The sequence below is a fragment of the Vigna unguiculata genome, chromosome 9 (genome assembly GCF_037176805.1).
Source record: "Vigna unguiculata cultivar grain cowpea cultivar isolate G323 ecotype 2 chromosome 9, ASM3717680v1, whole genome shotgun sequence".
Taxonomy (NCBI): domain Eukaryota; kingdom Viridiplantae; phylum Streptophyta; class Magnoliopsida; order Fabales; family Fabaceae; genus Vigna; species Vigna unguiculata.
Genome location: NC_140800.1, coordinates 33,300,353 through 33,314,232, shown reverse-complemented (window position 1 = coordinate 33,314,232; position 13,880 = coordinate 33,300,353). Strand labels below are relative to the sequence as shown.

The 13,880-nt window shown below is 33.4% G+C and overlaps 2 protein-coding genes and 1 long non-coding RNA gene across 3 annotated transcripts; all 3 read left to right on the top strand.

Moving 5' to 3' along the window:
• Positions 1 to 2,843: 2,843 nt before the first annotated feature.
• LOC146883922 (uncharacterized) lies at positions 2,844 to 3,461 on the top strand. The gene has a single exon (XM_085666241.1). It carries the CDS (start codon positions 3,048 to 3,050, stop codon positions 3,309 to 3,311), a length of 264 nt encoding a protein of 87 aa, XP_085522367.1. The 5' UTR covers positions 2,844 to 3,047; the 3' UTR covers positions 3,312 to 3,461.
• Positions 3,462 to 10,848: 7,387 nt separating this feature from the next.
• LOC146883921 (Avr9/Cf-9 rapidly elicited protein) lies at positions 10,849 to 11,394 on the top strand. Its single transcript, XM_085666422.1, has one exon. It carries the CDS (start codon positions 10,941 to 10,943, stop codon positions 11,199 to 11,201), a length of 261 nt encoding a protein of 86 aa, XP_085522548.1. The 5' UTR covers positions 10,849 to 10,940; the 3' UTR covers positions 11,202 to 11,394.
• A 1,581-nt stretch (positions 11,395 to 12,975) lies between these two features.
• On the top strand, positions 12,976 to 13,542 carry LOC114163171 (uncharacterized). Its single transcript, XR_003599376.2, has 2 exons — positions 12,976 to 13,158; positions 13,271 to 13,542. It is a non-coding gene; the product is annotated as an uncharacterized LOC114163171 (long non-coding RNA).
• The last annotated feature ends 338 nt before the right edge of the window (positions 13,543 to 13,880 follow it).

Sequence of the window (13,880 nt, the reverse complement as noted above, 5' to 3'; positions counted from 1 at the left end):
TTATTTATATTTATGAAATTAAAAAATAATAGTAAATACATTGCTCAAATATTTTCTCATTTGGATATAATATTTAAAGCAAAAACCTTCTACAAATAATTTATTACTGTTGAATGAATATTTACAATGATTATATTCACACATGCCTAAAAATAACATATTTTAATCAAAATAAAACACTTATGTCACACACAATGTTATGAAAATAAATGTAATTTTTGATATTATTTTTTGATTACTAACTTGTTTAAAATTAGAAAATTTTTACACATTTTTAAGAGAAAATTATACCTAACCTATAAACTAAATTACACTAATATATAAATAAATTATAATTATTAAGTTGAATATAGAGACCAAATTGTATTTTTGTCCAAATTGTGCCATGTAGTATAATTATGATGTGACATGTATAAAAGTCATAAAAAAAATTACAAATTGACACGGGACACTGACTTTAATTCTGTTTGTTAAAAACTAAAAGTAAAGACCAAAATAAATAACTTGTAAGAAAATTAGGATTAAATTGAACCAGATTAAAGAAGTCAGGATCAAATTGAGACAAAAAAAAAAAACTAAAGGACCGATTTGACATTTTTCAACAAAAATAATGATATGGAGTAATTAAACCTTTCTTGAAATCAAGATAAAGACACTTGTAGAGATGACAAATAATTTCGCCCTTGTGGGTATTGTTTGAACCGTCCCCGTTTTGACGGGAATTCCCGTATTGACTGGGTATAAGTATGGGTATGGGGAATCCCTGACTTTTTCAATTGGGTATGTGGATATCCCCACCATAATATCTATCCCATTTAAATTATTAAATATTCACAATTAATTAAGTTACCATATATATATGTAATTTTTATTTTTTATTTCTTTTAATTATTTGGTTTGTCATGAAACTCATTCATATCTCTGATATATTTTTCATCTTATCATAACCTTTATGTAATTATGTTAAAATGATGTATGTTAATTAAAAATTGTTGTGTCTCACATCTGAATATTTCTATTATTTTTTAATATTTTTATTTATTGTATATTTTCCTCTTCACATGAGAATGTTTAATATTCTTGATCTAAGTGATTAATAACATAAATCTCATAAATCTTTCATTTAGTAGGTGATATAAAAAAAATTCTTTACTTATTATTATTAATTTTTGTTTCATTTGAAAAACTCTTTTGTTTCGCTAAAACAATTTTTGTTATTTCTTAACCATTGAATATATATTGTTGATATTTGAAAAGTTTTCTTAGATCTCCAAGATATTTTTCATCTTATCATACCTTTAATAATACATTTTTTTTTTCTTTGTGCGATTTCTTTCAATAGTCTCTCTAATTGTTTATAAGACACACATTTGTTATTTTTTTAATATTTTTATTTGTTGTTTATTTTCATCATGTATAATACTATTTCAATATATTTTATCTAATTATTTTTTATTTTCTAACTCATTATCAATTATACTGTAATTTTTTCATCATAATTGTATAAATAACTTTTATTTACTACAATATAAAAATTTAATGTAATTGCCATGAATATTTTTTTATCACCATCTAATATATATTGGAGTTTAAAAGATACACGATCTATGTTAACATTTTATTATTATGTTTATTATTTGTTCTTTGTATCATTTTGATCAAGTGATGTATTATAACTTTCATTAGTGTATAAAAAAGAGATTCATTAGTTTAAAAAATTTAAGTAAACAAACATTTAAAATATATTTTAATTTGAATATTTGTTTTCCTTTTATATTTTTTTAAAAATATTTTTAAATTTTATCAACTAGGTTTCATTAATGTTTGCAAATTTAATAAATGTTTTGGTTCTCATAAAATTTTATTTGGCATTCTAATATAAAATATAAACAATTATAATTTATTTCAAAGTATTTGATATCGAAGAAACAATCATCCTTCTGATATTGAATATTTGATAATATTATGTTTCCTTTACCCTACTTTTTTATTATTCTATAAAAATTAATAATTAATTAAAATTAATATTGAAGTAGTAGGAAAACGGGTACGAGTATGAGTACGAGATTATATTCGTTATCTGGTGGGGATGGGGATGAAACAAAAATTTGATACCCGTTGTATTTGAGTATGTGAATGAGGATGAATTTTTTCTACGAGATGGGTATGAGATAGCGAAATCCGTCTCCGCTCCACCCTGTTGTCATCTCTAGACACTTGGTAGTGATAATGACACATGGCAGTACCTTGCCACGTGATACTGATACTATCACATGTCACACTAGTAACCTAACCTAACATGTGACAAAAAGAAACAATTTTTTTAAATGAATTAAAAAATAAAAAAAAAACAAAAAAAATCCATAGATTGACACTAACACGCATTTAATGATTTTAAAAAAACGTAATTGAAACATTTCTTATAAAAGTTAAGACACAATTGACACTTGTTTACACGTAAAAACCAAACACATATGAAATAAAATAGGTATATCAAACTAATTAAACCTTTACAGAATTATTATTGAATAATATGTGGTAGTAACACTTATAACACCATAATCAATCCTCTTGAATAACATATCATAGTCCTATTGATGGAAGAGGAGATTAGACTTGAAAACGACGGGTTTGATTCCATATTTTTTTATAAATCCGTTAGGTGATGGAATCCAATTGTGAAAGTTATCCTATTATACTAAGAACACTTTATTTGTGTGATGTAGTAATATAAAAAGATGACACAGTTGGAAGTGAAGCGCGTATGGAGAAGAGTCAAGAAAGTTGTGGAAAATTGAATTGAATCAAACTCGGCTCACGCATTACAGAGTCAAACGAAGGTGAAGGTTGAAGGAGTAAATGATTCAACTGCGTGTCAACCACACAAACTTCTACCAGACTCCTCCACCATTTCTGCGCACCCTTTCCTCTCATTCAATATAAATACTCCTCTCATCGTTTCGTACAGTTGCAAACAATAACTCACAAATCGACCACTTCCTTCCTTAACCAGTTTTTTCATATCCGCAAACCTTAACAACATCACCATGATGTCTATGTTCAGCCACTTCGACATCGCGCAGGGCCCGAAGTGGGCTTTTTCTTTGGGCTCGGGCCCGGGCCCCAAGAAGGAATTGTCTTCCAAGCCTAACACAAAAGGCGCTTCTTCCACCGCTGAGCCCGAAACCACCAGAAAAGATCCGAATCCATCACCGGCCGCTAGAACCAATCAAAACCCGACCCGTTTGAGACTCAGATTTGCGCCGGAGTTGGATGGGATACACTGTTTTGAATCTATCTTACCCTGTTAGATGGATTCCTTTAAGTCTGTGATCTCAATTCGTTTAAATTCAATTCAATTTATTTTTATCAGTGGTTAGTTATTATGTTCCAGAGAAAGCCATGTATTGGACTTATCTAACAGTGTTAAGAAATTTTGGAAGTTAAATTTTGATGCATTATTCTTCTTCTTGTTGCTAATTACATAACTGCACTTCTACTTTTATACCTTCTAAGAACCCTGTTAAGTTTAATACCGGAATCAATTTTACTGGGTCATGAGATAAATATTTTAAATTCTTCAAGTGATATAAAATTCATTTTACCAAACACTAGTGATATTACGTTTCTATCAAACAATTATACAAATTAAAAGGTTGAAATATCATTATATGAATTAATTAATAATTTTTTACAGATTTATTTAATCAATAACATAAAATAAGCATAGCAACTTCTTTTTTTTCAGGACATAATAGGAATTATATGAAGTAAATGTTTATCTTATTAAATCAATCAGATTATATCTTTATAAATTATATTAAACATTCAGTTTATGATTTGTTTGTTTATATTTGTTGAATATATATATATATATATATATATATATATATATATATATATATATATATATATATATATATATATATATATATATATATATATATATATATAAAAGTTAACGAGTTAGAAATTCAGACTCATTTTTATGGATTGTGTTCGTTTCCTTTGGCAACAAAAAATAAGAGTAACCAAAATGGATGTGGTGACTATTTTAGCATTTCTTAATCTTATCTTATTTTATTCATAATGTAAGGCATACTTATTTTTCTGTCCCAATGTTTAAGGGTTTGTCCTAATCTGTTGGGCCTAAGACTGACCCATAGGGTATCCAAGACCCCTTTCTTAGCCCATTTGTTTTTCATTCTGCTCACTTTGCAAAAACAACTCTCTTCTCACTCTCCTTTCTCTTCCAACAGAACTCTGTTAGGGTTTGGCCCTATTCTTGGTCAAGTTAGCTCAACCCCATTTTTTGTCCCACGTAAGTTGATTCTCGATCCATGCTTTCTACTGTCTAGCTTGTTTTTCATGGTTCCAGTTAGGGTTCCTCATAATAACTTCGTTTTGTTATGGTATTAACATTCTTAGCTCACCAAATTGTTCCTGGAACCGTGGTGCTCCTCTGTAGGGTGCTTATGTTGGTTATCTATCATCTGTCTAGGTAAGAAAAGCTAGGGTTCACATGTTTTTATATATCCTGTCTGTTTGAGCTTGTTTTCATGTTCATATTAGTTATGTGTTGTTGTGGTTGTATGGAATACCTAAAAAATGCGGTTTGGTATGAAATGTCTGATGATGCATGCTAGAACAATGGCAAGATCTGATGTTTTCGCCCAAGCGAGCTTGTCTCGCCTAGGCGAGAATAGCAAAACCTTACCCTGGTTGCTGCTCGAGCTCTCACTCAGGCGGAGAGTTTTGGTTTTGAGCGAGATATCATCTCGCTCAGGTGAGAGGAGCTCGTCTAAGCAAGAACTCGTGGGAGTCTGATGGGTTTCGCTGCAGTTGAAGCTCAGGCGAGGAACCTCACCTTTGGGCAAGGAGTGGTCTCGCTCAGGCAAGGAGGGCTCGTCCAGGCGAGAACTCACGAAATCCTGTAGCTTGAGCGAAAGACCTCTTTCGCCTGAGCGAGGGTCCACGGTTTGAGCAAGATTGGTGCAGGAATTTGCTCTATGGTTGTTCTTTCCATGTTTTTGGTTGTTGGTTGTACAATTGGTTGGAGTACCCTATTGAAAGTATGAAGTATGTGAATATGCATGAGATATCTGATTGTATAGGCTAGACTTGATGAGCTTGGTATGAATATGCATATGAAATATGAGTGGGTGGTTGGTCGTATATTGGCATGAGATTGGTATGCATGATAATTCTATGTATGGTTGGTGAGACATGAATATGATATGAATTAGGACGTAATTCCACGAATCTCTTGGTGAGATCTCATGGTGGTGCCTCATGTAAAGGATGTAATTCCACGAATCTCTTGGTGAGATCTCATGGTGGTGCCTCATGTAATGGACGTAATTCCATGACCCTTTTGGTGAAAGTTCATGGTGGTGCCTTAGGTAATGGACGTAATTCCACGAACCTCTTAGTAAGATGTCGTGGTGGTGCCTTAGTATATAATTAAGTAAGGATAACATCCTGAAACTCTAAAGAGTCAGTTAGTCTCATGTAGAGCGTACTAACACAAGTGGTGAGAGTAGCAAGAGGCCCTAGTCTTTGGCAGGATAATGAGCTTAGAAGTTTCAAGGTTAACCTTGTGCATGGTAGGGTGAAACCCATTGGCAATGGCTCTGCAGAGCAGTAGAGGCCACCACAAGTGCAAGCATCTAGTGAATCTGACTGATTATATGTATCTGGATAATTGAGTCTTAGAGTCTTGCATTGTCTACTATCACATGTTTGGATGACTGATACGTATTCTTGACTTTTAATTTGCATGCTAAATTGTATGATAAAACCTTTTCACTCTAGCTTACCCTTTCTTTCTATTTCTATGTTTTGTGTGTGGTTTTCTTCTTTTGTGATGATCATCAATTTATTGATGTGAACATATGTGGGAACCCCTCGTGGTCATCAGCGTGATGGAAACTCCGCTGCGTAAGCTTATCTTGGGTTGGATCCCCTTACTCTGAGTTTTCTTTTAAGGCACTATGGCCTATGTACTATCTTGCTCCATGAGCATGTAATTTGGATGATGTTAAACTTGTATTTTGTTTTGTTAATGACATCGTGGTGTACCATAGTTTTCTCTCCAAGTATTTTGAATAATTGTAAGGAGTGACATTTCTACTCCATGACAATTCCTTTTATAGGCTTTTTTGTATTTTGGGGTCCCTTTTTACTCGAATTTGTAAAAAAGGGTCCCTCTATTTTTTTTTTTGCGAAACTGGGTTAAGTCGCTAGGATGGAGGACGACATTGATGGCGAAGTCGTCCTCCATCATGACGGTTTCATTTTTTTTTAAAATCAAAGTCGTCAAGCAGGAGGCCGATTTTTGGTGTTGCGCTGGTGAAGTCGTCTTTAAAGATGACGACTTCATTTTAAGTTTTTTTTTAACAATAAATGATAATAAATTGAAATAAAAATAAAAATAAACATTAATATATTTTTAAATTGATTAAAAAATAAAATACAATAATTTAGTTACTTGAAAATAATAAAACAGTCATTTATGTCCTTCAGTTCCACATGTTGGTCTTCTTCTGGGTTTGTTGGGACGTCTTGGTGGTTGTTGTTGTTGTGGTTCATCATCATCATCATCTTCATCTTGATGACTTTGGACATTTTGCAGAATTTGTGGTGATTGGGAAGGCTTTGGCGGAGGATAGAATGACATTGATGATGAAGATCTTGGATAATAGGCAGATGGTGGTGTCATGGTTGTGGTGTCAAACATATGTGATGGACCAACACCATAACTTGACTGATGCGGGAAGAAACCATATGAGGAAGGGATGTGTTGGAATGAGGTGTTTGATGGGTTGGCACTGTTATTGTCTTTTTTCGTGCATTCAGAAAAAGCTTTAAAATCTGCCATTAATTTACACCATTGCATGCAAAATTTGAACTGTGCATGACATAGGGAGCAGGAGGAATTTCTAAATTCCACTATTTCCCCTGAATTCATGGCTAGTGGTGTAGCGCAAGACATCACAGTCAAAGATAAAATAAATGCGCGCAGATGCACGCGTGATGGTGTCAGCGACTCGGGAAAGCGAAGTCGTCATAACTACGGACGACAACCAAAGTGAAGTCGTCATTACTGCGGACGAGATTCAATTAATGTCGCTAGGCCGCTTGACGGTTTCAGTTTAATTAAATTTAATGAAGTCGTTGGCTTATTTATTGAAGTCGTTGGCTTATTAATTGAAGTCGTGGGTATTTTATTGAAGTCGCGTGGTCCTTTAATGAAGTCGTTGTCATTAATGGTGGCTTCTGTGCATTAAAATGAGGTTATTTATTAAAAAACCATTGCCATTAATAGCAGCTTCTGTGCATTAAAATTAAAAATGGATAATAAATGTGTTGCAATGGTCTGTACACGATTTAAGATTCTCGATTTATTTATACTGCTCTCAACTCATATATTTTTTCTTACCTTATTATTATCCTTCTCTTCACGAAATTTTCACTCTTCCCCAAATTTGCACAGAAATGGCCGATCAATTGAGTCAATATCTAGATATTTTGTCTGATTTCAGTGAAGATGAGTTGGTTACCAACTAATATACAATCCATACAACAGATCATAGTGGCTCATAAAGTCATACCTCAGTTGAAGCTTCAAATCTAGTGAGTGAAAATTCACTATGTATTGGGATGTCTTTTGACACAAAAGAGTCCACAGTGTCATATATCAAGCAATACCACATCGACAATGGTTATAGATTTGTGGTTGTTGAGAGCAAATCTGAAAAAATTCATATGTCGATGTGTCGACTACAAAAAGGGCTGCTCGTGGCGTTTACGAGATGCTTATAGCAAGTGGAGTCTGAATTGGGAGATTAGAAAGATTGACAGATCACACACTTGTTTGTCAATCATGCAACCTGCAAATCATGTCAATCTTGATTCCAACCAAATTGGTTCTATTGTGATGAACTTTGTAAAGGAAAATCCTTCCATACCTATCAAAAGTTTGGTAGCTGAAATTAAAAATCGTTTCGGATATTCAGTTTCATATGACAAAGCTTGGAATGGTAAGCAAAAAGCGCTTGCTAAGGAGTTTGGAGATTGGGAAGAGTCTTACAATGAACTTCCCTGGTGGTATCAAGCTGTACAAGAAAGTAATCCCAACATAATAATTCAATGCACTGGACCTTCTGTACTTGTTAGTGGCCAACCTGACCCTTCTTGCTATATTATGGAACGCGTATTTTGGTCTTTTGGACCATGCATCTAAGGGTTTAATTATTGCAAGCCAATTGTCCAAGTAGATGGCACATTTCTCACAGGAAGATATCAAGGGACATTGCTAACAACACTAGCTCAAGATGGGTCACGTAATATATTCCCTTTGGCCTTCGTGATAGTGGAAAGAGAAACAAAGGAGGCCTTAATATGGGTTTTTCAACTCTTAAAGGAGCACGTTACACCACAATCAAATCTCTGCTTGATAACAGACAGGGGGAAAGGCATATTGGCAGCCCTACAATCTGAAGAAGTACAATGGGAAGCAGATGGATTGCAATCATTATACTGCATACGTCAAATTGCTTCAAATTTCAACAAAAAATTCAAGAATCACGAATTGAAAAACCGGTTAAAGAATATGGGTAATAAAATTTTTCTTTCATTCACCATATTCAATAATTAAACTAACTAATATAATTGCATTTTTACAACTTACGAGGTGAAACAACCCATATTGGATGCTAAATTGGCGGCTTTGAGATCACATTCACCTGAAGTGGCATCTTGGATCAATAGGATACCACTACAAAAATGGACTTAGGCCTACGATGGGGGTAGTAGATTTGGACACATGACAACAAACATGGCAAAATGTATGAATTCTGTTTTAAAAAGAGTTCGTTCATTACCAATTTGTGCTCTAATTAAGACAACATTTGAAAGGACCGCAACATGGTTTGTTGAGAGAGGGGTTAAGGCAAACTCCATGTTACGAGTAAGCCACCAGTATCCCGAGGAAATTAATACTATTATTAGAAAAAATCAACAAGCGGGAATGTGTCAAGTGCGTCGATACTCAAGAGAAAATAATGAATTTCAAGTTCAAGAGATGTTTTCTCCACATGATCATCACCTACCAATCTCTTTTACAGTTAAATTAAATGATTGGTGGTGTGATTGTGGCCATTTTCAAGCTCTTCGACTGCCTTGTCATCACATAATAATTGTTTGCTCTTTCTCGCATATAGACCTAACCTCATACATCCATCCAGTTTATAGCCTCTACAACATCAGCAAAGCATATGAAATACAGTTTCATCCGGTTAGGAATAAAGAATATTGGTCCATATACACCAGACCAAATTTCATTCCAGACCCAAACATGCGTCGTAGGGTAAGGGGAAGACCACCAACTAATGGAATCCATAATGAGATGGATGAACCAAATCCAAACAGACGAAACAAATATTCATATTGTAGAAATGAAGGACATCATAGGGGAAATTGTCCCTATCATCAATAATTTATTACTTTATCCAATTTTCTAGTTATTTTTATTATGTAACTTTTATTATATTATTTTTATTATGTAATTTTTATTATGTATTTTTAGGCTGCGAATTTTTATTATGTTATTTCTATTATGTAATGTATTTTTTAAAATTAATTTATTATACCAATAAAAGAATTAATTCTCAACAAATTAAATATATTAACTACTCTTAACAAAATTGTGTACAAAAAATTTATCAAATCTAAATGGTTAAAAAAACTGAAAACTGAAAATTTTTAAAAGATAAAATAAAACTGCAACGAAAAAAAAAATCAAAAACTGAAACCGACCTCCTGTCGGACGACTTCAGTGTCATTGTCATATGTGTAGAAACCGGCCTCCTGCCTAGCGACTTCATTTTTCAAAAAAAAAAAAAAGGGGGAGGGGGAAACCAGCTTTGGTGAGAACGACTTTACCTTTAATGTCGTCCTCCACTGACGATATGACCCAATTTTAGAAAAAAGAAATAAATATCGGTCAAAAGAACAAAAAAAAATCCTTTTATACTATTCTATGTGATGTTAATTGAATTAAGTATATTTATTAAATGGAACTTTACGCACATTGTGATACACATATAAATATATATTAATAGTGATGTTTCTGACAAATGAATCATCAATATCATCATCGAAAAGTCATAGATAATATGGATCATATATACATCTAATTAATAAAATAGTGAAATAAATTGTGTAACAACTATATTGTTATCATTGTTTAATAATTTTGGTTGCGTGAGTTACACATGTCATCTATTACCTAATCATCTAAAGGAAGATTGACTAGATTAACTTGGGCTCAGCTGTTCAAAGACAATTAAAAATAACTCACTCAAATTAAACTCGATTAAGTTGGTTTGAAGACAATTAAACAAAAGAAACTCAACCTAAGGTATTTGAGTTGGGTTAGTTAGATTGAATGTTATCTTCTAATCAATCAAATAACCAAAACAATTGAAGTAAATTGCAGGTGAAAATACCAAACCTTACCATTATATAATTATTTTTCACATTATCACTAATCAAAATGCAACGATTGTTCTATTATTATACTAACTTTTCAATTTTGGTCAAGCGTGTATGGTGAAGAATGAACAAGAAAATTAAGTTGAATCAAAGTTGGTTGTCCATAATACGAGTCAACCAAGGCGAAGATTGATCGCGTAAATCATTCAACTACGTGTCAATGCAGCGAAACTTCTAGCAGCGTCCACCAAGACACCGCATACATACAGAAACTTCCTGAAAAATCCAAATCAAATTTCCTACGACTCTTCCTTTGCACCTATTCGTCTAATTCCATATAAATACTCATATATCATCCTTCCATCGTCACAGACACAACAACCTAAGCAAAATAACCGACACCACTGTTTTCAAAATCCCCAGAACACAACAACAACAACAACATGTTTATGTCTATGTTCAGCCACTTCGAGATCACACAGGGCCAGAACTGGAGGTTCTCGTTGGGCCTGGGCCCGGTGAAAGGAGCCGATTCCAAACCCAACTCCGACGGCACTTCTTCCTCCGCAGAGTCTAAAACCGCAAAAAAAGATCCGAATCAATCATCAACCGGTGGATCCAAGCAAAACCCGACCCGTTTGAAGCCCAGGTTTGCTCCAGAGTTCGACGGGTTACACTGCTTTGAATCCATAGTCCCCTGTTAGACGGATTCCTTCGTCTCCAACCATCTCAATTTGTTTTGTAATAATGACGTTGTATAAAAAAAAAAACGAGACAATTCAATTCAATTCAATTAATTTTTTACCGTATAGTTTAATCAACGGTTGAGAAAACTTGTTTGTATACCAGAAATGGAACTATGTTTATCCGTAACTTAAAAATTGCTCATGGCCATAATTGCAGTTCTACTTTTTTACCAGCAATCTTCGTCAATCATCGCGTAAAAAAACTGGATATATAAAAAAACTGCTAAGAATAAAAAAAATATATATATATATATATATATATATATATATTTTAAATTACAGTGATTGAATCGTACTCCCACAGCAAACTGCTTCCATTAAAGGCAATGAGACAGTATCATGTATATATATTTTTTTTCTGCCAATTTCCTCCACCACACAATTCATTTAGGTAAAGGGATAGCAAAAAGGTATTTTGGTCGGTGATTACTTATTTAGTGTTAGAGGAGAAAAATGTGAAGCAGGTGCAGATTTTCTTTCAGTAGGTAGTGCTCATTGCTACCAAAATAGTGTCCTTCTAGTTTTCCCATTGCCGACCATAGCTGTTTGGATTTGATGGTCTCTACTCCGCTCTCCTTCAAGAAACTGAAAACCGACCACGATATCAAAGGTTGATATATCTTTTACTGTCCTTCATCAGAGTCAACAAAGGAAGGAAAAACATGTTTTCTGCAAGAAAACAGAAAAAAAAAATGGAACGGGAAGAACTGAAGGGGCGGTGTACGGTAGAAAGAAGTATGAGCTAAATGACATGTGCGGTTCTCATACAACAATGACGTGCCATTCTTTCAACAAGAGTTTCATGAAATGACCCCAGTAATCCTTTAATCAAATGTACATGTTTTTATTTTTGGCATGGTTGGTGCAATGATGAGTAACTTGTGTTTGCTACGGACCTTATACAATTTCTGCAGAGATTGATAAAATTGAAATTACTTTTTCCCTTATCAGAATAGCGTGTTTGAATCACCTAACTTCTTTACACTGTTTTATGTAATGGGTTAAATAGAACTTTCTTGTATTATTGTGTAATCATACAATCTATTTTTAGCTTACAAATTATCTTGCACGTATATATGCTTGTTGAAATAGGACTTGAAATTCGGACTTCACGTAGTGAGTCGCCTAAAGTAAACAATGAATCAACAATATGCAGGTGTTTCATCTTAAGAAAAGCTTCACCATGAATAGAAATTAAGGTTAATAACAATTTATATGTACTCTTATCTCTTACTGATATTTCTTTTAAAAGACAAAACTCTTAACTTACAAGTTTGACAGACTTAAACAGGACTATTAGATCCTATCCACACACTCATTCTGTTCCTTTAAAGTAAGTCTTAATTAAAAATACATGTATTTTCCTATTAGGTACCACAAAATTATTTCTAGAAAGTTCACAATTTCAATTAAATTTCAAAACTTTAAAACCCTTTTTTACAGATGTGGTCAATTTTAGGATACAAGGCCATGGATTTACTTTGAGGAATAGGTGACAAACTCTGATGAAACAACAAGGGATAATGTAATTTCTTAACGACTGGGGAAAAAATAAAGGTGTTTTACAGCAGAAACATAGAATAAGGGAAATCTTCATGTGTTAAATATTCCCATGATCCCGCCATTTGAAGTTTACTTTTCACAAAGTTAAAGATAGTGCAAACCTTACTTAACTGTCTCTTTATCCTTTTCCAATCTTTATAGATCAGTGTTTGCTTCTCTTCATCACCAAGGGATCTTCTCTTTCTCTTTAGGTCCACCCCTGCCTTATATTTTGCTGAAAGACTAGTTGTTCATTCCAATTTCAAAAATTAATCTTTCAAGGGGAATAATGGCCATGGGAAGTATTTTTGCAACTGTGCCAGCTATTGCTGCTGCTGCTGGATTTTATTTCATAGGCAGAAACGACGTCAAGGTAAGAAAAGTTGCATCTATTGTTTTATTTAGGAAGAACATAAGGGTATGTCAAGGTAAGAAAGGCTATGCAATGTTTTGTATAGCTAAAGTTCAAGATTTCTTGTCTGTAGGAAATCAAACAAGGGTCATTATCCAGTCAAAAGATGCTAGCAGAAGTGAAAGAACGAGCAAAGAGCCTTCAAACACCGAAATTGGCACCACAGTTTGATGGTTTAGATTGTTTCGAAACCTTGGTGATGAATTGAATTTGCTTGGGATGGAACTGTTTGTACCTTGTGCAGAATGAATGGTAGATATATTTGTTATAATGTGATTTCCTTCTAACAACTTCATTATTGTTTCATATCAATTCCATCTTCACTGGGTTTTGGCAAGTTTGAAACAGAGGAAGCGTTGACATGTCACTAGTTAAAATATAATGAAAAGGAAAACATGGAGCATAAATTAATACGTGACCAAAGCATCCCTAGCTTATTTTATTTTCTTCTTGAATCGATAAAAGCTTCTTAAATTTCTAAAACTGAGGCAGTTTATAAGTATTATTTATTTCAAATTAGATATAACGAATCCCACTTGGTCATTTTTTATGCTGTTTGGTAACGTAGATTACTAGACATAGACGTTAAACACTTAAAAAAACGTAGTCAGGTGAAAACATTTCACAACTAGTATCTCGGTGGTTAGAAGATGATGTCGCCTGATAGAGCCAAATACTCATTA